General features: G+C 46.0%; 1 protein-coding gene across 3 annotated transcripts in view; it reads left to right on the top strand.

The window, feature by feature from the left end:
* Positions 1 to 22,071, top strand: part of LOC135366418 (uncharacterized) — a 113,180-nt gene that overhangs the window by 39,879 nt on the left and 51,230 nt on the right. For 2 of the 3 annotated variants that reach the window (XR_010414151.1, XM_064599105.1), the window contains exon 4: positions 6,224 to 6,385. The exons of the other annotated variant lie outside the window; for it this stretch is intronic. Coding sequence is in view for 1 of the 2 variants with exons in the window: in XM_064599105.1 (XP_064455175.1) it covers positions 6,224 to 6,385 (162 nt within the window). In the remaining variant the exon portion in view is untranslated. The remainder of the gene's footprint in view (positions 1 to 6,223; positions 6,386 to 22,071) is intronic. 3 annotated transcript variants of the gene reach the window in all.

The raw sequence follows: 22,071 nt of genomic DNA on the forward strand, positions 1-22,071 counted from the left end.
AGTAAACCCAAACCGGTAATTCATGGTTATGCTCCTGTCGTAACAATGATGTTGTCTTTCATATCGCGCAAAATCTTCCAAAACCTTGAACGACCGTTAACGCCTTCCTGTCCACTTCAAGCACTGTACCACACAAACAGAAATGTGCTTTAAGCTGCCTGTTATGCTTCATTCCCTCCTGTGACCCCTGAACCGGTACGTGAACCAAATCGTTTGAAAAAAAAACTGGTTCTAACCATTATAGTTGCCTTCCGGAGTTGAACCGGAACTGAACCCTTGTCATCAAACCTAAACCCGAACCGAACCGATAAACGTTTCGGTTCGACTCTCTCTTTCAAGTTCTCAGATGCGTTATTTTGCGCAATATGAGATACCTTCTAATGGAAGACTAATTCCTGGACGGGCCCTTGGGACTGATGAGCGGATATGTGAGCTCGACCAACACCGAATTCAGCTACGTCTCTGTAGACATTGTGGGCCTTCTCGCTCGTGCCATTGCTCATATTAAGTTGCAGAAGCAGCATCATTTGCAAGCAGTCTATATCGCGAACTTTGTCATTTATCTATTGAAACAGCGTTTGGTTATCGAAATGCAACACATTAAGCAGTCTGAATAACTTTGACGAGACTCTGTGGTTTTTCATGGAAACATCTTTATGGAATACATACAAAGACGTCTCTTGAGTTCGTCGACAGATGCCTGCACTTTGTTCCACGTCCAGTCGTTTTTCAGGGACGTTCATGAGCTCTCTTCCGGGTTTTCCGATGCTGCACAAAGAAGAGCCAAATGCATAAAGCAGCTATATAAAATTACAAAAGATCGACCATCCCTGTGTCTTTGAAGAAGCTAAAAACTCTGCTAAAAGGGACGATAGCCTCATCACCGAGCAACAAGGCTGGCTGAAGAGGGTAAATAATGTGTATAAAACCGTCTGAAGTAGTGTTTACGATGGGCCTCATACTGAGGACATGAAATGAGTATATGTATGGCAGAAAGAAGTTCACCACAGTGCTCGCACTGAGGTGGCTCCTCTCCGCGAAGTGCCCATGAGCGATGAAAGTATGTCCAATGCGTGACCTTGGAAGCAAGACACTCAGCAGACGCTTTTCTGAACCCTCTTCATATCTTTGGATGTTGGGTTTAATGAGATGGAGCTTGTTACGTGTTTGGGTATCCCAGAAATTTTGCCAGTTTGTATAAATTGATTTCATTAGTGCAGATGCAATGTCTTGTAAGGGTAATTCGAAAGAAGTAACATCGCTAGAAACAGCAGCTCCAGCAGCCCTATCTGCCAATTCATTGCCCTGTATGCCAATGTGGCTGGGTACCCAGCATTAGACTACAGAATAGCCGTTCTTGTTTATCGTGTGGGCTGTGTACTGTGCTCTGTACTGTGAACTGTACAACAAAATCCTTTCGTTCACGTATGCCACAGATAGCATTAACAGGACTGAGGGAATATGTGTACACAACTGCTGATTTTATGCAGCCTTCAAGAATGTAATTAACCATAAGGATAATAGCATAACCTTCTGCTGTAAAAATGGATGCAGTGTTTTTTACGCGGTAGGACCTTGTGCAGGTACCAGAAACCATGGCACAAGTCAATCCTATGCTAGACTTTGACCTATCAGTGGACACCTCAACGTGATCCCCAAAGCTTTGCTCCAAATGTTCAAACTTTTGAAGGCTGGAACTCTTGTTCCAACAGTTGCAAACGTTCAAACTCTTGTGGTAGCACAAGTAATGCGGTGTTGTATTTGCTGTACTTTGTCAGTGTAGTGTCAGATATTGGAGGTAGTGCCCAGGGTGGGATCCTCTTACTACGTTCTACAACTACGGAATTGTAATAAGATAAATTGTAAGACTCACAATCACCCGCATGTCGCATACAGAATGGTGGAACAGTGGAATGGTGGAACGCATACAGTGGTGGCGAGTGTTTCTTGATAAAGAGCTGTTCGAATCGAGTGCTTGTAGCACAAGGCAGTGCAGGGTGTTGTGGATGACTTCTTATTCTTAATGCGTAAGATACCCCGAGGTAAAATCTCCGCCCCATCAAGGACTACTCATGTGACTCAACATACAAATTTTCAACTGGTGAAGTTCTGAAAACGCCAGTTATCAGACGAAGTCCTTGATGGTGTACAGGATCTAGTACTTTTAAAACAGATGGACGAGCTGAGCTATACTCCCATAGCCTAGCTTTGAATGTACTGTCGAAACATATACTTTATGCAGCGCCTCTCGACCTGCACCCCAAGACTTGTGAGAAAGGATTTTAAGAATATTATTTGATTTGATTGCATTTGATCTTTAGGTTTTTAAGATGGCGTAGAAAAGTGAGCGTTTTCTCAAATGTAACACCGAGGAATTTGTGGTCATTTCTTGCGAGAATGTCATGGCCATTCTGTTTCAGTGATGGTTGAAGAAAAACACCCCTAACTCTCGAGAAAGGAACACTTACAGTTTTCTCTGGTGAAAACTTAAAACCATTCTCAGTAGACCATTTCACCAACTTATTTATAGCCAGTTGCATCTGTCGCTCACATATTGTCAGGCTGGCAGAAGAATAAGAGATTTGGATATCGTCTACGTAGAGAGAGTAGCTTATAGATGGTGGCATTACACTGGCTACGGAGTTGATTTTAACGAGGAATAAGATGACACTGAGAACGGATCCCTGTGGGACGCCATTCTCCTGCACAAAATCTGTGATAGTATGGTACCCAGTTGAACCCTAATTGTTCGATTTTCAAGGAAGTTAGAGATGCATTTGAGAAGACGACCCCTAATGCCGAGGGAATATAAATCTTGTAGAATACCATGACGTCAAGCAGAGCCATAAGCCTTCTCTAAATCAAAGAATACGGATAAGCAGTGTTGCCTTCTAACAAAAGCCTCCCGGATAATCGTTTCTAAACGAACAAGGTGATCAGCCTTAGAGTGCCCCGCTCGAAAGCCACACTGAAATCGACATATTAAATTGTCCTCTTCTAGGATATGAGTGAGACTGTCACCGATCATTCGCTCAAATGTCTCCAATGCAACTCGTAAGAGAATAGGCCGGTAACTTGAGGGATTCGAGGATTCCTTTCCTGGGTTCAGAAGCGGAATTACGGTGGCAATTTTCCATGGTGCACGAAATACTCCTTGTGCCCAAACCTGATTGAAGAATTCAAGCAAGCATGATTTGGACACCTCAGACAGGTGGTCGAGCATTGAGTATGTGATCCGTTCTGGACCTGGAGCAGTTGCTTTCGCAGAAAGCAGCGTGACAGTTCTAGCATGGTGAAATTCTGATTATATGCGTAAGCATCACCCCCGTGCAGTAGAATTTTTTTGTATTTCAGCCACTTGTTTCATTTTAAGGAATTCGCTACTTTAGTGGGATGAAGTGGATACGCTTTGGAAGTGATTCCCGAGGGCATTAGCCTGTTCCTCCAGGCTGATCACACACTTTCCCGTTTACTTGCAAAAAAGAGACAGAGCGACTGATATGCTCACCACTGATTTTGCGAGGCCTATCCCAAACCACTTTAGATGGGGTATTACGAGGTAGAGAAGTTACAAGGTTCTGCCAAGAGGATTGCTTAGCTTGCTTCCTAGTCCACCTGGCCTTTACTCTTGCTTTTTAAAGGCTAACAGTTTGTGTGGTGGGGTACCTCCGAAATGTACCCCATGCCCGATTTTGGGGTTTGCGAGTTTCCTCAGCGTTGTCGTTCCACCCAGGCTTAGGTCGCCTTGGCAGTTTGCCGGGTGTTTGTGGTATGGACTGTACTGCTGCCTGAAGAATTACATTGGTGACAAGATCGTTGGTTTCATCAGTCGTCATGCCATCGAAAGGAATCAGTGATAGATCACACTTTTCTGAGAGCTGCTTCCAGTAAGCTTTTTCACGCTTCCACTTGGGAGGACGTGTCGTTAAGCTCGTGACGACACGTTTATATGTTAACACAACTGGGAAGTGGGCACTCTCCAGTGGGTTTTCCTCTGCAGTTATTCTGTATCTTGAAGCAGAGATGGACTGCAAAGTGATAGATTTAAAGGTGAGAATGATTGAGTAGATGAATGTACGTGTGTGGGTTTTCCAGTGTTTAAAAGACAAATTTAAGATGTCAACAGAAGTATTTCTATCATTTTCCCCATTGTGTCTGTTCTTGTACTGCCCCAAAGCGGGTTATGGCCATTAAAGTCACCTGCCAGAATAAAAGGAGATGGGAGCTGGGCGCACAAATCTTCTAATGTCTTTTTGTGTGTAGGTTTCTGATGGTGGGAGATAAACTGAGCAGATGGTGACGATTTTGTCAAGACACATCTGCACAGCCACAGCCCCCAAGTTTGTAGTCAGGTGAATTTCTTTGGTTGGAAAAGAACCCCGTGTTATGATCGCTACACCTCCAGATGATCGGGATGTACCTTGTCGATCTTTTCGAAACACACTGTGTCTGCGCAGTGGATTTGGTGTATGTATAAATTTCCTTTAGTTGTGTTAGCAATAAAATTTCCTTCAGTTGTGAGTACACAGCCTTCGCGTCTGGTTTCTTCAGTTCTTGTCTCTCTGCTGCATCAAACTTTAACTATGGTGTATGTATGTTTAAGTATGTTTCTTGGAGACAGAAACATGCGTCACTGTACTTGTCGAAAAGATTGTTGACATCATCTAGATCCGAAATAAGCCCACGGCAGTTCCACTGAAGAATCTTTCCACCCACAATCATAGCAGTACCAAGAAAAGTAAGATGTGTATAGTAAACTTCTACCGACTAGGAAAACTGTATTATTACATTACATTTACGTTTATCGGCCATCGGCCATCGGCCATGGCATGACCAAGACCCCGACCGCCACCGTTCAAGGTTCCTGACCCTTCACCTTTCATCCCCTCGGCATGGTAGGTAACACCCTGGGACTGTGGGCTGGTGTCCGTGGTGGCGCCACTCACCAAACACCAGCCGAAGCCGGTGCCCCCTGCGGGGGCTTTCAGGATGTCACAACCGTTTCTACTATTTAGGATATCGGCATAGCTGATCTTTAACCACCCTCTGCCCTAGAAATGTCGGGGGATATTTGCCAGTCGCATCCCAGTTCGTTGTCGACACGATGTGGTGCTCGGGGTCGAACATTTTGCAGTAGTTGCTTCGCTGTGTGAAAGTCTGTACCATAGTGTTCTTTTGACTGCTGCATGCCACGTCTTTCTTGAATGGACACTTCTTCTGCAAGAGCCTTCTCGTACAGGTAGGGACAAAAGTTTACGGAACACGCGAGCGGCGTACTTTTTCTTCGGTGCGACGCCCTAGCGGCCGTCGGGAGCGGATGAGTTCACCGTTTGGGAATGGTGGACGGGTGCGCTGTTAGCGACACACAGTGGTAGCTTCCACTTCACAGGCACATCCAAGCGACACCGAAGCTACCACTGTGTGTCGCTAACAGCGCGTCCTTCCACCCCTCCAAAACAATCAATTCACCAGCTTCCGACGGCCGCTAGGGCGTTGCATTGAAGAACAAGTAAAACGATTGATCGCGTGTTCCTTACACTTTTGTCCTAACCTGTACACATCCTCGAAGCCTTCGCTGTCCAGCACCAGAAGGAATCACCGAATTTCCGAGCTACGAGACGGTCACGCAACGCCTCGTCGAGAAAGGCACCCCTTTCCGCAAGCTCCTTTTTAACCACTACGTATTCGGCTATCTGCTCGCCATCCTTTGCTGCTGATGACATGCAATTGGTACGTTCTGCTACAGTCAGAATTGTTGGCGCTTAATGTCGTTTCAACTTCGTGACGAGCTCGTCCTATGCCTTGGAGTGAAGTAGATATATATTTGCAACAGATTCTTCAAAGTATGATATGCATTCTTGCCAATAAAATTCAAAAAGGTTGTCTACCTTGCTTTCCGGTCTGACGGCGTTCACTCTCACAAATATATTTGGACCCGCTCGAGTTAATCGTCTATAGTGTCTCTTCCTTGGCCTTAAATTTCAAGTTTTTTTGGTACGTTGCCAGTAGGCGTTGTTCGGCTTCCCGTATTTTCGCCGAGAGGTCTGGGTGTGACTCCCTTGATGTTCACTGAACGAACTGTGTCGTGGGGATATTCCCGGGCAGTGTTCGCACATTGCATCGCGTATAAGGCAGTGCACGTGGAAAAGGCTGTCCAGCCCTATAGGCGAAAAGAAAAAGAAACATTTGAACATCATTATTGAAACTTATGTTTTCCCTGCAGTTCATCATGGACGCCGAAGACTTCGGCGGACATACGTTCGACGACCGCCGGCTAGACTACATCCGAGTTAATGTGTCAGAGAGTGCTCCACTGCAGGAATTCCACGTGACGCAGGATCATGAGGGCTTTCCCAGTCAATACTTTCTTGTGAACAGCGCAACGGTAAGGTGTCTCAGCGAAATCTAGCTGCTTATGAAATTATATCCCGGGCAGATGTAGTGTTCGCGTGTATGGCAGCTTTCCAATCGCAGGGCTGCAATGAATACATAAGCCGGTGTTACGAAGAGAAAGCAAAGTGCTCTGCGAACCAAAGCCCCGTTAAAAATGACGCAATCGTGTAACCCTGGTAAGCAATCACACATGTTCAAGCATGTCTGTTTAGGTAGTGGCGTAAACAAGGAATGTACTACTGCGTACGTCAGGGCGAAACTCGATGCATATGTCAAACTCTGGTATACAAATAGTTGGCACGAATGAATAGACCTCTGCCTGTTTCTAGACAAATGACGTCATAGTGTTCGACAGCGCCAGGAATTTGGTAAAGTTGAACTACGTTCAAAGCTAGTGGCGAACAAGGTCGTGCCCGAAAGCCACGGTCTTGAGGGGATTACGATGGTCTCTGAAAGGGAGGCGACCTTCGGTCCTAGTTTTCTTTCAATAGGAGGCAGCGAGCAAACGCCCATTCGTGGAACCCAGCTCTCCCCTTCCGATCTGTTTCGTCTTCAGTCTGTCTACCAACGTCAGGATGACGTTTCTCGAGTAGAGGTTTACTGATCGTTTCCGACTATGGGCATACGCAGCCAACAGGTGACAGCCGTCACATTTATCTTGGCCAAAACGTCCACTTTCTTCATGTTCATAGTTACGTACGAGGTTTAGACTGATAATAAATTACACTTGGTACTCGTAACATCTCACAGACCCGTTCAGTCTTTCGGAATGGCTTCGCTTGCTATACTATGCAGGCATCTACATGAGCGTCGCCATGACTACTCGCAGGAAACACGACATTCGACTGTTCATACACGGAAATTGTAGATTGGGTCAGCATAATGCTTCATATTTTTTGAAGGCCCCTCCTGAGCACACCGGTGTTCTAACAAGGGGAATCATGTCAGTCTAGTGTTAAATTGCCTTAGCTTTAATCGCCGCATAATACCCGCAATATGGTCGATGGAATGTTCTGTTTAACTATTTCTCACAAATTGTTGACAAAAAAAGCAAGCAAAGAAATCGCTCTTCTTTTAAAGGTTTTGTGATGAGGACGTTTGTTTGTTTGTAAGAGAAAACATGGGGAGAAATTGAACTCGTTTCCCGAATTGTTCTGCTACTCCTAACATAAATTCTCATCCCCCACCCTCTCCCACAAAAATACTTATCATGTGCTCTATACTCGCAGGTTCGCTATTCACTGTTCACATATTCGCCATTCACAGGTCTACTGTTCACATGTTCACTAGAAGCCCACTATTCACAATGAGTCTGCACGCGTTCGGTATTTATACCATTGTTCATTATCGAAATAAACCGCCAATTCCAATCCAAATTATCCCAAGATCATGCACAATGCATCCTAGAAGGTTGTATCCATCCGACAGCTTTGAAAAAAATTCACAAGTGCCGCGAAGGCAGCATTCCTCGTGTTCGGTGCCCAAAGCCCCAACATCTTCACTATATCGAAGACCCTGCTGTCTAGTCGAGCACGTGTGGCTTTCAGTGTAGCCCTTTGAGATACATACCTAGTGCAGTGTATAATAATATATGCTCACTGTCCTCCACCGTTGCACAAACCGAACAATTCGATAAGTCGGCGCTTCCAACTTTATGAAGAAAATGACGGCCGTGAGGCACTTTCAACCGACACCGACGTAAAAACGTCTAAACAGGGAGCGGTAACATAGACGGAACACATGGGATTCCATGTCGTGCGGCTTTTTTTTGTTTGTTAGTTCATTCGCATGAAGCCTACGATTTGTTGAATATCGCACATAACGTTCATCGTGACTGTCATCGGGGTAGACTTCTCGGAGGGGGCCAGGCCCTCCATGTGAGAGTTCCAGGGCGGGGGCTGAGGACTTCAAACACCCATATCGTCGACGTCAATGGTTACAGGTTGGTTATCTTATGTGGAAGTGATTTCCTCGGAGCTCGAAACGTTGACGGCGTAACCATTTCGTGCCTCGAGTAAACCCTGTTGTGTTTTGTATCAATTGAAAGGGAATCTCACATAGAGGCGAACACAGTCAATAAAAACGTAAGTTGACTATAGCGCTAAGTAAAGGTGCGCTTTTATGCACACTGAGATTGACTGCACCGGCATCGTGCCTCCGAGAAAGACAGAAAATTTGCCCCACAACCATAACTGCCGACGCAGAAAGGAAGGCGCGTTTCGAAGATTCCAGTATATCGTGCACTTCCAAAACCGCGTCGATTTAACCAGCATACACGGTTTTCCCGTGGTCGCCGCCATATTGAAACGCGGCGCCGTCTAGCTGGGGGAGCACGTTGAAAACTGTTTACCGTACATGCCAGAGAGAAGGAAAGCACAGGGGTCGTATGCTTCCTCCCTGGTATCGCTTTCCTCCTTGCTGGAGTGTGCTGCGTACAAAAGCGCTAGGTGTGAGGCTGGGTGTGAGGCTGGCTGGAAAACGGTGTATAGAGTAAAGCTATTCCAGAAAGGAGGACGAAGGGAAGGAGGCACGAAGTGATAAACAAATGCAATCAAAAACAGTAATATGGAGGAGAAATGATACTCTATTGGTGAATCTGAGCGATCACAAAATAGTTTCGACCGTTCCGACCAATTCAAGCAGTCCACCTTCTTGAAACATTGCGCGGGTGGGGGCTTCCAGAAGTTTCGAACGGGCGTACCCACTCGTTCGGACTCGTGTTTCTAAGACGCGTGGGTGCCGTCTGACGGAAACAGTCTTTCATGTGCATTGCAATTGCGTTTAGTTATACCCTTCCATTTAGCTCCAATTTCGCAAAAATCTGTTAGGGTGACAGACACTATACACTGTTGGCCAACCGCGTTTGTGGATACTTCATTACCTACAGCGAAGACCGCATGGGGCGGTCCGTGAATAACCTGTACTTCTGCAAGGACTGCCTTGGCAAGGCAATAGCCAGAGACGGACAGGCTCCTGTGCTCTTGGAGATTTTGACAATTGCGTGTTTGTTGCGTCTACACTCTTGTCACTTTCGTCGTACCAGAGGAGTCCCTGTCTTGCGGGTATAAGCTTTCGCACCGCACATCATCCACCTGTGTGGAGCTCTGCGCTATTCTCTTTTTCATCAAAAAGCTATTGGAGTGTCACTTTCAACCCAGCTCCTGGGTGATCCGAGCAGCTCTACAGTGTATTGCAAGCAGGCGCATTCGAGGCTCTTTGGCGTGAATCGCTACTGACATACTGCAACAACAACAACATAGATGAATGGATGATGATGATGTGGGATGTTTCCCCGCGTTGAGTGCAGGACCCTACCCCATTCCAAAAAGGTTCACAGGAAAGGATGACGAGGGAAGGAAATCCCTACAGTTCGTGAAAGAGGCCGGTGGCCCTCAGAAAGGAAAGAAGAGCGCCAAGTGCACGGCACTGGTGTCCATGGTTACTCCATGGGCCGAGAACTTTGCAGATGTTGAATGGCCTGACATACTGCAACTTTACAAGAGACTACACGAACAGGGACAAAGCGACAGTGGATCCCGGGCCACATCGGCATACGTGGTAATGAAGACGCAGATTTAATAGCCGCCGAAGACCACCGCCGTCGACATACGATATCCATCATATTGACGAAAGGGGATAGACGATATTACCTGTCGGCACCTGCATCAGCAAGGGCCGCCCATCAATGGTCTCAAGACACCCCGGAGGGATCCCTCCTCCAGTTAGTAGATCCCCATCCTCTCCCCCTCAAGCAATGGGTGCTGCCACAGCGGCGAAGCATCCCACTACATCATCATTACGTATTTGCTCTTGTTGTTGTACACTCTTCGGTCTCGAGCATGTTTCGCGCTGAAGTTTTAATGTGACCACGTGACTGTTTCCTGTTGAGGGAGGGAGGTCAGCAGTGTATGTGTTGGTCGTGGTGTTCTTCTTTTCGTTTCTTTTTTGTTTTGCATGTCATAAAGTTATGCAGAATTATGTAGTGTGGCGTAATGGGCCTTCTCTATTTCGTGTACAATCTCTGGAGCATGAGTCTGCATAATCTGTTTGGTGCATGTTTTGCAATTACTGTTTGGAGTTGCTTGCTACCTAACATTCTAAATTCATTAAATCTGACATGCACCAATTTTGTAATTCTGGAGAGGTTGCTGCATTGAAGCACTGACATCAAATGCGTGGGATTTAGGGTTCGTATCTTCAAGCAGGACCTATCTGGGAAAGGAGACGTCCGAGTAGACGGCATGAAGTCTCGAAACTAAAGGTAAACACGCACTCGGAAGCGCATTTATTCAGGCTCTAACACTTCAATCGTATTACAATGTACGTCATGTATAGGAAATTCAGAACGAGGCTGCATTTCATAGTACAGTTTGTTAAATATGTAGACAGTAAACTAGTTGCATTTGGGTGATCTTCCCAATCAGTGTGTATGACACCAGCTCGCTTGCTCTTTAAGCGTTATGTTACTAATGCGTAGTCTCAAATGCGCTGTTACAGAGGGAAGGGGGTGGATATGTTTACTAAGAAGAAAATAAAGAGGAAGGAACTGAAAGGGAAACCATCCTGAGGTAAATGGTACCTCTAAAATGTCGTTCGTTAACGCACGGATGAGCGCGCCGCCGGTTTGCGCTGAACGCCACCGCCGATGACGATGCCGCCAGTGTGCCGATTCACGCCGCCGCCGCCGGCTCAAAATGGAGGCAACGCCGCCGCCGACAAAACCGGCATTGGCGCACACCTCTACCGACAGCCTTGACACGTCCGCCATGTTGGAGTTTAGATGCGCCACGTACAGGTCATGCAAAACGCGATATTGCGTTAGCTGCCGCGACCTTGTAGCTAAACAACTTTATTGCAGGATGATGGCTGGAGAGTTTCATCACCGGGGGCGATACTCCACCCCATTGCTGGTGGTGATGCGGGGAATGAAATAATGAGCCCTTTCATAATAAGGACCGAAGTCATGTGGTGTCCAGGAAGGTGAAGAGAGCCTTGAGGGCATAGCGTTGGTGTGCTGGGTGTGGCCAGGGACCAAACAATTTTGTCAGAAAGGGGGGCGGGAGTCTACCTCGTTGAGGGGTGCGGAGAGTACGATTCGGGAAAGTTGGTAGTGTGGGCAACGGAGACGAATGTGCTCTAGATCTTTAAGAGCACCGCAGTGGCTGCAGTGCGGAGAGGGAACATGTCTCAAGCGGTAGCGGTAAAGGTCACGTCGAGGCGCATTCGATGAACTAATGCTGCATCTTGACGAGAGATATGTGCAGGCATGCGGAAAGCGAGCGCTGGATAAACTCTGCTCAGCATGGCGGGGGTAGAATGTCACAGGTCCGTTGGCGGGCAGCCAGAGGAGCCATAAGGCGTCGAAGTACGGACCGACGATCTCCTCCCAGCAATGGAATACGCGTCCGTTTCCGAGACGAGAGAGCTACTTCGGCGGCACTGTCCGCCTGTTCATTCCCTTCGACACCGCAATGAGGTAGAACACATTGGAGAACAAGCCTATGCCCTGCTTCGTAGACAAGTTTGTAAGCCATTAACACACAGGAGCCTCGTATGCCAGAATTTCCAATTGCTTGCAGCGCAGATGTTGAGTCAGAGAAGACCACCCAATTCCGTGGGGCAAAGTGAGCGATGTACTGCAGAAAGAAAAGTATGGCATAGAGTTCTGCAGCTGTGGATGAGGTCTGATGCCAAAGCCGACGTCCTTGAACTACGCCTTCGGATGGGATGACGAATGCCGACGCAGCCTTGCCATTTCGAGATGCGCCATCGGTGTATGCGGCGGCAGAGGTAGAAACCTTCGCGTCTACGAGAGCATAAAAATGGGCGCGAAGGACTTGAGAGGGAACCTGATCTCTACGGTCCTGGAGGTCAGGAAGACGTGCGAAGGTGGGTGGCACAGGCAGAGACCAGGGGGCGTTCGACGGTGTGACGTCCTTAGATGTGAAGCCAGTGAGAGCCTGGCGTGTCCTCTGCGCTACGCGATGGAAATCACTTTCAGGACGGTATCGAATTTTCCTGAGGAGTTGGTGACGGTGAAACGTAGGAAATGACGAACCATTTCCCGCTCACGGAGGACCTCCACCGGGAGTTCACCAGCTTCAGCTAGGACTTGCCATTCTTGGAACACAAAGGCAGCGACGAAGGCTTCGGGCGAAGAGGGTCCGAAGGGTATATAACGATGTTGTAGAAACCCTGTGCACGAACTGTCTCGCAAGATAACAGAGAAATCCCAGAAGGCGTACATCAGGAGCAAGCTGACAAAACAAGTGCTCTTTATGAACCATTGAGGCCGGAGGTCACGACAAGACCAATAAACGAGTTCAACTAGTCATGTTCGTTACGTGTGCAAATTCTTCGTTAATATTTAGGCGCCAAGCGCGCTACGTTTACTCCGAATTTATGCTACAACTATCAGCACCTATCACCATTAAGGCCTCCTATTTTTCTGTGTCTGTTTATAGAAGAACGCCGAGTTCAATGGAGGTCACATATCAACCCCATATAACAGTTCATGCATCTTTCAATATGACAGAGTAGCTTACAATATCTAAACTTCTTGCACAGAACAAGTTATATCGGTAACACGCACTAAAAAGTTCTGACTATTGACGTTCCATCCCCGTAAGAAACAACGCAGCGTGCGTGTTTACAGACATTATTTGCCATGCTATCACAACCTGCGGTTGAAGCAGGTAACTGAGATCGGGCATAAAAGGCTATCATGACGCTGCAGACCACAATATTTGGAGAGGAACATTTGGGAGACAGAAAAATGAATGCGTACTTGCACCAGCTGCCATTTTTGTTTTTGTTTTTCTGGATTGACTTGGTTATCTGTCGCTCATGCACTTCCGGTCGGCTTCGGCTACCACAATATGGCGAAGCCCGCGCTTTGCGGTTGAGGAGGAAAGCTCCTCCGTTCAACCCCTTTGCTCTCTCCCTTTTTCCTCCTCAGGCCTTTGCTTCTAGCCTCTCCTTATGATTTTTATATTTCTGTAACCTCTTCTATACGCCCCAATAAACATGTGCTTCATTCCTTCCGTTGTTTGCGATTGTGTCTTCAGGCATAGATTACAATATCATGTTATTTTCTCTTCTCCGTTCTATCGTTAACTTTCCATTCGAATACTCGCAATACCGTTTTCTCGAGCCCATGTACGTGGTGTCACTCTTCTTCGACAGTTTGATATTGTAAAACGCAAATCCAGTGTTTGGAGGACAGCTATCACTAGCTCAACAGGTTGCATAACAGTTATAAGACATGAGTTATAAGGAATGATCAAAATATTGATGCACCATACCGTATTGCATACAACGCCTTCACACAGCCACAGGCGGAAACAAAAGCTGCCAACAACTCCATTCCGTCTTCATTTCTGCTTAAATGCGATGATCACGAGATACTCTTTACCCGGTAATTGTTCGGTTATGTCACAGCTGTTCTCGGCGTTTGTTACCACCCTCCTAGGCCGTCACCCACTTTTGCGCCCGCATTGTTTGATACTCTGACACATTTATACGCCAGGTTTCCAAATGCAATATTTATTATGTGTGGCGATTTCAGTTATGACTGGGACACTTCCCTCGCTGAAAAGGACACGATTCCCAAACACGGGATTTCGTTAATGTGTGCCACACATTTAATCTCGCGCAGCTTGTCCCAGATCCAACTCGGGTATGTGGACTACCTGTTCTGTGCTCGATCTTATCCTTACTAATAACGCTGATTTCACAAGTAATATGTGCGTGGTCGATGGCCTCAGTGACCATACGGTCATTTATGGACCCTTCTTAACCTGCTCCAACTGCTCATCTAGGGAATCCAAAATTATTGCAGACTATGGCAGAGCTGACTTTGAGTCTACAAACCGTGAATTAGAAGCTTTCTATTATGCTTATATGTTACATTTTGACCAACGGGACGTAAACGCTAACTGGAACTTATTCCAAAAGAAAATATGCGAACTTGCTGAGTTGTATATACCTAAAGTTCGTGTTAGGTGTGAGTCCACGAGTCCCTGGTACAACAAAAATCTTAAACGCCTATCAAACAGGATTAAAAGGCTGTTTAAAAAAGCGAAGCTACAGAATACCGCAACTGCCTGGGAACACTATAAGTCGTCCTCGCAAGCGTACAGGAAAGACTTAAAAATAGCAAAGGGAAAGTACTTCAAGGAAACGCTTCCTTCGCTGTGACGTCGCGATCCCCGGAAATTTTGGAGGATTATATCGCCCAGTACTAATGGTAATAAAATACAACTAGTCACTTGTAGCGGGGATTCAATGGCTGACGACCAATCAGCTAACGAGCTAAATAATTAATTTTCTTCTTTTATCCTGAGTGAACAGTCTCACAGCTCCCACCTAGACACTAACACGTCTTTTGTTCAAATGGAACCTATTGAAGTAAAAATCATCGAAAGGCTAAGATTGTCATCATCATGTGGAGTCGACAACATCAATACCAAAATATTACGAAGCACGAAGTTTATTTGCAGTTTTTTCTTAACCCAAATATATTTTCTCAGTCTTTGTCCACGGGACTCCTGCCTTCAGACTGGAGAGTAGGAAAGGTAGTTCCTATCTTTAAGGCGGAATCAACCCAATGTATTCTCTATGGGCATTGCTTTGGGAAGTTCATCTCGAAAACTACTGCAGTAACGGAGCAGTACGCCGAGCTGGTAATACATGGGTAAATTCTGCACGTCCTGACATATTTTTTATCTGAATACAGCAAATAGGCGAATTTAGACGATTTTTTGTTTGTGTGAATGCGAATACATGGAGTCCTATGGGAGCAGCAGAAATTACTTCCTCAGACCTTTCAGCGACGAAATAAACGCCTGAAAAATGTGTCAGGACGTGCATCTGTGTCCCCTGCTGACAGTACAAGCTAAGTTGCAACGTTAACATTCGTATTATTCAAGATGAACGGGACAAATGTGTGGACATTTGTCGTCTGCTAGCATAGGCTGCATTGTGCTGCCCCCAGTGGGCTTCCGCTCCGGGAGAGGGGATACATCGAGATGGGAGGTGCGAGAGCGAGAGGGAAGGCAAACGGCTACGTGGCTACGTGCACTGCGTGAGGTTGTTGTTTCAACCTGCCTTGGCGACGGGCCAGAACGGCGCGTGTCTTATCATGGTGAATGACTTTGCCTGCTCTATCCGGCGTCAGCGTCGTGCATCGATATTCCTCACGCATGGCCTGTTACTGCGACCTCGGCTGCAATCAGTAGGACATAAATTGCCGTAATCGTGGCGTAATGCACGATACTAATAGGTGTTGAAGAGAAGGTACGACTTGTACTTTCTGTGTGTCAGTTGCGTGATGTTTTCGGGAGTGCGGTTGTTTTATTACAATGGTTCACGACCCAGTGTATGCTTCAGCCCAAATATGGAGCGATATATTTTTCAGTATTCATACCTGAATCTGGGATGGTCAAGATGTGCTGACATGTCATGCAACCAACACAAGTCGATGTGTGGGTGATGAGGTGTCGAGGATGTAACTAAGCGGCCGCTACGGGAAGGATCGCCGTGAAATGTGGCTTGAGAACGAGAAGACGTGCCTTGATTTTGAACAAATGTGTCGGAAAGACGCGTGAATTGTGTATCATTATTATTGTATTATTGTGTAGCATTGCACTCATGAGGACTTTTCGAACGCCGTGTGCGGCTGTGTTATATACAACAGCAGGTTCTGTTCGTCATAAATCAGACCATCTGTTTATGGAATTTTATCGTGCATGTGCTTCTCTTCGTTCCTAAGTCCATTTCTATGTACTCTGGGCAGAGGTGGGGAGTAATGCATTACAAAGTAATGCATTACCGGTAATGCATTACTTTTGAGTAATGAGTAATGGTAATGAATTACGTTTTGCCAGCAAGTAATGAGTAATGGTAATGCATTACATTTCGACTGAGTAATGCAGGGTGGCATTACTCATTACTTTTGTCGAATGTTCATTGCGCCACGTGAAGATTGGGAACATCCAGGTTTTCTTCAACCTCCCTTTAACAATGAGCACAGGGCAACAAGTAAAGAGAAAGGCACAGCCCGGGGAATTCTGCAAGAGTTCAACAGTCGGCGGTGTGTGTCACAAGTGTCAACATGATATCACAGATTTTCTCTTGTGCGCATTTTTAGTAAAGGAAAATCAATGAAATAGAAACATAGCCTCTATGAGGGTAATACGTAACAATTGCCGTAGGGATTGACTGTTTTGGTATGGTACCGTGTTAGCTTCTCTTGTGCTGTCAGAGGTAGTTTTTCTGCCAGGACAGAACTGTATAGCTGGGCCTCATCCGCCGGCTCCATAATGCTAGAAAAGGCATCATCTGCAATAAATCTTATCTATAGCTTTTGCTTATCAGACTCGCTTCTGCGGGGATTTAGTAGCACCGATTTGGGGACACTCGGGTGGCTATTGCCTAAAGCAAAAAAAGCAAGGAAAAAACTTATGCATAGCACCTTTGAGGCTTATGCCCTAAAACGTAAATGTAATGCCAGAGTAATGCCATTACTTCGTTAAAGTAATGGCATTACTAATGCATTACTAATATCCAAAAAGTAATGAGTAATGTAATGCATTAGTTTTTTATACAAGTAATGAGTAATGGTAATTCATTACAAAATAAAAGTAATTTCCCCACCTCTGACTCTGGGTCATTCCTAAGTGTCGGTGCGATCTGTACTAGTTGTCAGAGGACAAAATTAAAGCCAATCAAATGGACTGTTCATCTGCATAGACAAGTGTTATTCATTTCTGCTTAGTTGCACCACGTACACACAGGTGAGCGCAAATAACATGCATGCGGGTGACCGTAAGTACAAGAGGTACAAAAAAATCCAGCTAAAGTTGTTGACACTGGGCATATAAGACGACGGTTGATCTTGCTTGCGCCTTGCTCGTTATGGATGTCCGTTGAGTTTTTCCGGGTCTAGCTACAGGATTTGTGTGAGACCAACCACACGGCTTCATCCACAGTTATTCGCGTGCTTGCACCGATGGTGCAGCACATCATATTTTCGGCCGTGAACTTATGTTGAATTGTGCGATTATGATACGTGAAATAACAGACGCAGGCAAGTCATGGGGATATTCCTGCCGTCACCCTATCTCCATGGTGTGATTTGCACAACATTTCGATTGGGGGATGGGTGAGGGCGGATATATTTATTGCAAAAAGAATGAAAGGGAAGCGCCAGCCACGCACAGTCCGATTGCTCCCGCAATGCGCTCACCAACAGGAGCGTATGAAGTTGTGCATGCATTAGATTGCATTGCATGCAGACTGAGTCAGACGTGTACAAGGTACTCGAAAATGTATTTAAGTAAATACAATAAATACTAACGTTAGATTGTAATTAAGATAGAGTATAAGTACACGAAAATCGAAGTAATTAAGATAGAGTAAAATACTTCAAATGGTATTTGAAATACAATTAAGATACTATTTATCCTTGAACGCAAAAAGTCACTGGTCAATGCGACAAGTCGCTGCTATGTGACATGAATCACCTAAACCCCGCGCAATACGCTAGCCGCCGCTGTGTGATAGAACTCGTTTAAAGACAAGTCCCAAAAAGATGACAAAGAGGTACCACATAACTCCACTAAGTATATGTGACCAAAACAAAGCAAACTTCTAGCACGTCCCTGCCCGGCGAGGTCAGAATTCGGCGTCAGGGCACACATAATTGAACCCTCACCCGCCAAGGATTAGTACACACAGGGCAAGATCTCTAAATGGAGGCTTCCAGGAAGGGCCTATGTCCAGGTCAAGCCCTAGGGACTCAGGAAATTTCCACTGAATAAGCAAGATAATGAAAGACGAGACACAGAAAGTTTGAGAGGGAGATCCAAAATATGTAATTAGGTTATTGAGTACAAAATACCATGAAATCCATTTTAAATAGCGTACAAATACACAAAACAAAACGTATCAAGTAGAGTGCCAAAATACCGCTAATTGTATATTTAAAAGACAATATTTTAAGTACAGTACACCAAATACGTATAGGTCTAGACTAACTGTATACACACACGATATCCACACTCGCTGCACGCGAATAACATTATTATGCAGCTTGCCAGGATGATGAAGTTGCCACAGAATTAAAAACGTCCGTCCAGTTCGCTTATGTCCACTGCTTTATCCCATAGTTCCATGTGTCTCGTGACTCATGGATCAACTAGCTCAGGAATCATATATCCTACATAAAAGTTCTTAATGTTAGGCAATATTTTTTGCCAGAACGCAAGGTTCCTCTCGATGGTTACAACTTGCAGGTCCGTCGGCGATCACACTGCGAGTTTGCAGTAGCTCCTCTTCGCAATGTTTAGCTGAGCTTGTATTTGATAGAAGTACTTGTGTGATTCTGGAAGATATAAGCTGCCGTCTTTCGATATTTTTACGCCGATGGAATGGTTGCGAGCGGTTTCTGCGATGGTCATGTAATTCTGTGCTGTTGCAGGGCATTTTATTTCGAGGATTCCGTCGTTGTCGATAAGGCGGTCAGGAGTGGTGCATACGTAAGGTATATCAGGGTCGACGAAAAGGCCACATTTTTTCACTTCAACGTTCGGGTATCTGGCTTGGAATGCTGATGCTGCGTCTTCCTCGTGGTCGATGCCGTACTGACAATCTTTGCTGCGGAACGACTTGGGATACATTATGGCCTTCACTAAAGAAGAGTGCTTGAATGTTTTTCTATGTGGGCGACATATACTATGTATTGAGGTTGATGGTATCCTCATCTTTCTTTGTGAGTGCCATAGATCAGACTTGTTCTGTTCTAGTGTAGACTTCTGCAGACTGTCAGCTTCCTGGCTGGTCATCTGTATGCCACGCACAAAGTCTTTGGCTTTCTCAATAAAAATTGTCCTGTCCAGATCTGGCTTTTGAGATTGTCCTCCATAGTCCTTGTCCCCAACGGTGCTTGCGAATTTGGGTGTTCTCGATATTGGAGCCCTGTCGAACCGCAACGCTCTTTTGCATTTTCGTTCGTTGCGCTTTTGTCTTGATGTTATTAGTTTCTTCAGAGCGGATGATGGACTTTTCGCGACGAACTTGCGCAGATAGAAGTCGTGCCATCTCGCACCTCTCATGTTGTATGCAAGAGCTGCGACGCGACACCTGTTACCGTAACTTTTACCCTTTGCATAGTCACATACGCGCCACCATGCTCATGTAGGTCTCAGCGGCATTACTTGTTGCGTCGAGGAGCAGCATACCGGATCTGTCTGCGAATACGTCTACTGCTTTCTGGATTTCAGTCATCATGTTGGATCTCAGAAGAAGATTGCCCTTTTCCGTTCTGCTTTCAAGTTCCACAGCATCGCCTCTCTTGACGGAGCAGTGCTCGCTTGGACAGCCGCTGTGGATACCAAATACGTGGTATGGGCCGTCCTTCAGTTGATGGCGCAGGCTACTGACCGCAGCAGGCGATACTGCAGTGTTCTCTTGTGCATGACGTCTTATTGTGGATCTGGCAAGACCTTTTAGGGCTTTGATGTTAGCAGTAGACAATAGCTTCCTGTCGTCTTTGCCTTCAGCTGTGGCGAATGTTTTAGTATCCTTTGCTAGGTTATACAGCCGTTTGGTATAGTTTTTTACCATGTGATTGACGCATTCTACCTTTCTCACTGAACGGCCGTAAGGAACCTGTTCCTGGACTGCAACGAAAACACTGCTATCTCCGTCTCCAATCAATGTAGTGTACCTAAGGCCATACATTTCTTCACTTTCTTTGAATCCCTGGACAATAATGTCTCGCTCCATGGACGTTGAAGACGATTTCCAGTTGCAAGAACACGAGTGGGGTAGAGGCTCCTTATGCTCCGACTCAGCACGTCGACAAGTTGTGCAGAACTTGTTGCGTACTCCGATGTAGAGAATCTTGCGCGTGTAACGACCGACAATGACAGCCACCCCGCTATTCGCATTGTACCCATGGCCGAAGGATCGCTTGCTCCATCCTCCATCTACAATGACTGGGATGTTCCAAAAGCCGTCGGGATCGCGACACTCTTTCCGTTGTTTGGCAAGCTCAACCTCTTCGGCCGCGGCTCTCTTCATAGAGTCTAATGTCGCTGATTGAAGGTTTTCCCCAACTTTGTTCTCACATTTCTGGTAGAGCTTATGCGAAAGGAATGGGAGGCCGACTGACGCTGTTAGCTCTTGCGCCTGCGTGTACCCGATCCCGATGGAAAGGCACCCTCTAACAAAATCAAGATTTATGCTGTCGTTTGTGACGGTCATTTTTTCGGTCCGCGCGAAGTGAGTGAAACCGCACAGGGGTGACTTCGAACAACGATACTCCAGAGTGGCGATAAGTCCAACTCTGACTTCTTTGTACAACTGTATCTCACCACAAAATAGACAGTTTTGCTGGTGGCGTGTGCACCCTAAGTAAAAAAAATCGCTTAGTATTAGTTAATAATATAAAAATATGTATGGAATAAAAGAGGTCACCCTGTACATTGTTCCAAAATGCATTGTCGAAAGCAGAGGCTGTCCGCGGGAACAGGACAAATCTCTCGCAGGCGCCTGTTGTTCTTCCATTCTGACCTTTGTGGTTACATATGCGAAGTGGGCTTACTTTTTCCAACCTCTTCAACCTCGTTAATGAACCATTGATGCGTTTCATTAGTGCAAAAACAGTACGGAAGAACAAGATTACTTCGTGTTCACTCATTTTCCAGTGCACTTGAAAACGCTCACACATTCCGTGAACTTCGCATTCCATCGTCATTCCATTATTACGTGTATGCGTGAGTGTATGTGTCAATGTGTGTGTGTGTGTATTTTATTTTTATTGTGTTCCACTATTCTTAAACAGGCACGCACACTCAGAATGAGGTGAGGCGCATGGCACGTGAAATCATAGCGATAATGCGCCGCTGTGCAGCATGTACTATGTGTCCAGTCATAGTCAGAATGTGGTGGTTGTTTGGTTCCCCAAATTCGCTATCTCCAACTCGTGGGCAGTTGAAGAGAAAGCCGGATACCAACATAGACAGGAGACATGGCCAGCGACTATGTCCCTTCCTACCTTTATCGCTGCTCACCAACTGGGACTGCAGCAGACAGGTAGAGAATCCTGGGCTTTCTCTGTAATACGTCACGCAAAGCTACTTGATAGATTTGTACCGCCTAATCCGCATGCTGTAAATGTACACAATGTTATCACCCAAATTGCGAAGAACGAAAAATCAGACACAAGTTGGTCGCTCGGTTTTGCTCAGTTCCGCCTTCCCAATTAGCGTCCCTCATTCTGTAAGCAAGTCCAAATGGATTATCACTTCAAGCCATTCGCGAAACTGTCAGCAAATCTACGAAGCGATGACAAACCAGCCGAGACGATCGAAGCAGCTGAGCCACACGCCACATCTCAAACACGCGCCGCCGCTAAACACAATAAAGCATGGACAAATATAGCAGCAAACCATACGTGATTCATAGCTCAAGGTCAGGCCGAAGCCCGCGTGCTCTCGACGGCTCCGCCCTTACGAGGAGGAAACCGTCACTTACGTAAAGGAGAGCAAGGAGGGTAAAAAAAAGCAAAGCATAAAAATTTCTCCCGCGCGCCATCTAGTGAAAGAAGAAGACGTCACCAAGCCGGAGCATTCCCCCTTAAGAGTGGCGACCACAACGTGTGTTCCAATTACC

The sequence above is a fragment of the Ornithodoros turicata genome, chromosome 8 (genome assembly GCF_037126465.1).
Source record: "Ornithodoros turicata isolate Travis chromosome 8, ASM3712646v1, whole genome shotgun sequence".
NCBI classification, from domain to species: domain Eukaryota; kingdom Metazoa; phylum Arthropoda; class Arachnida; order Ixodida; family Argasidae; genus Ornithodoros; species Ornithodoros turicata.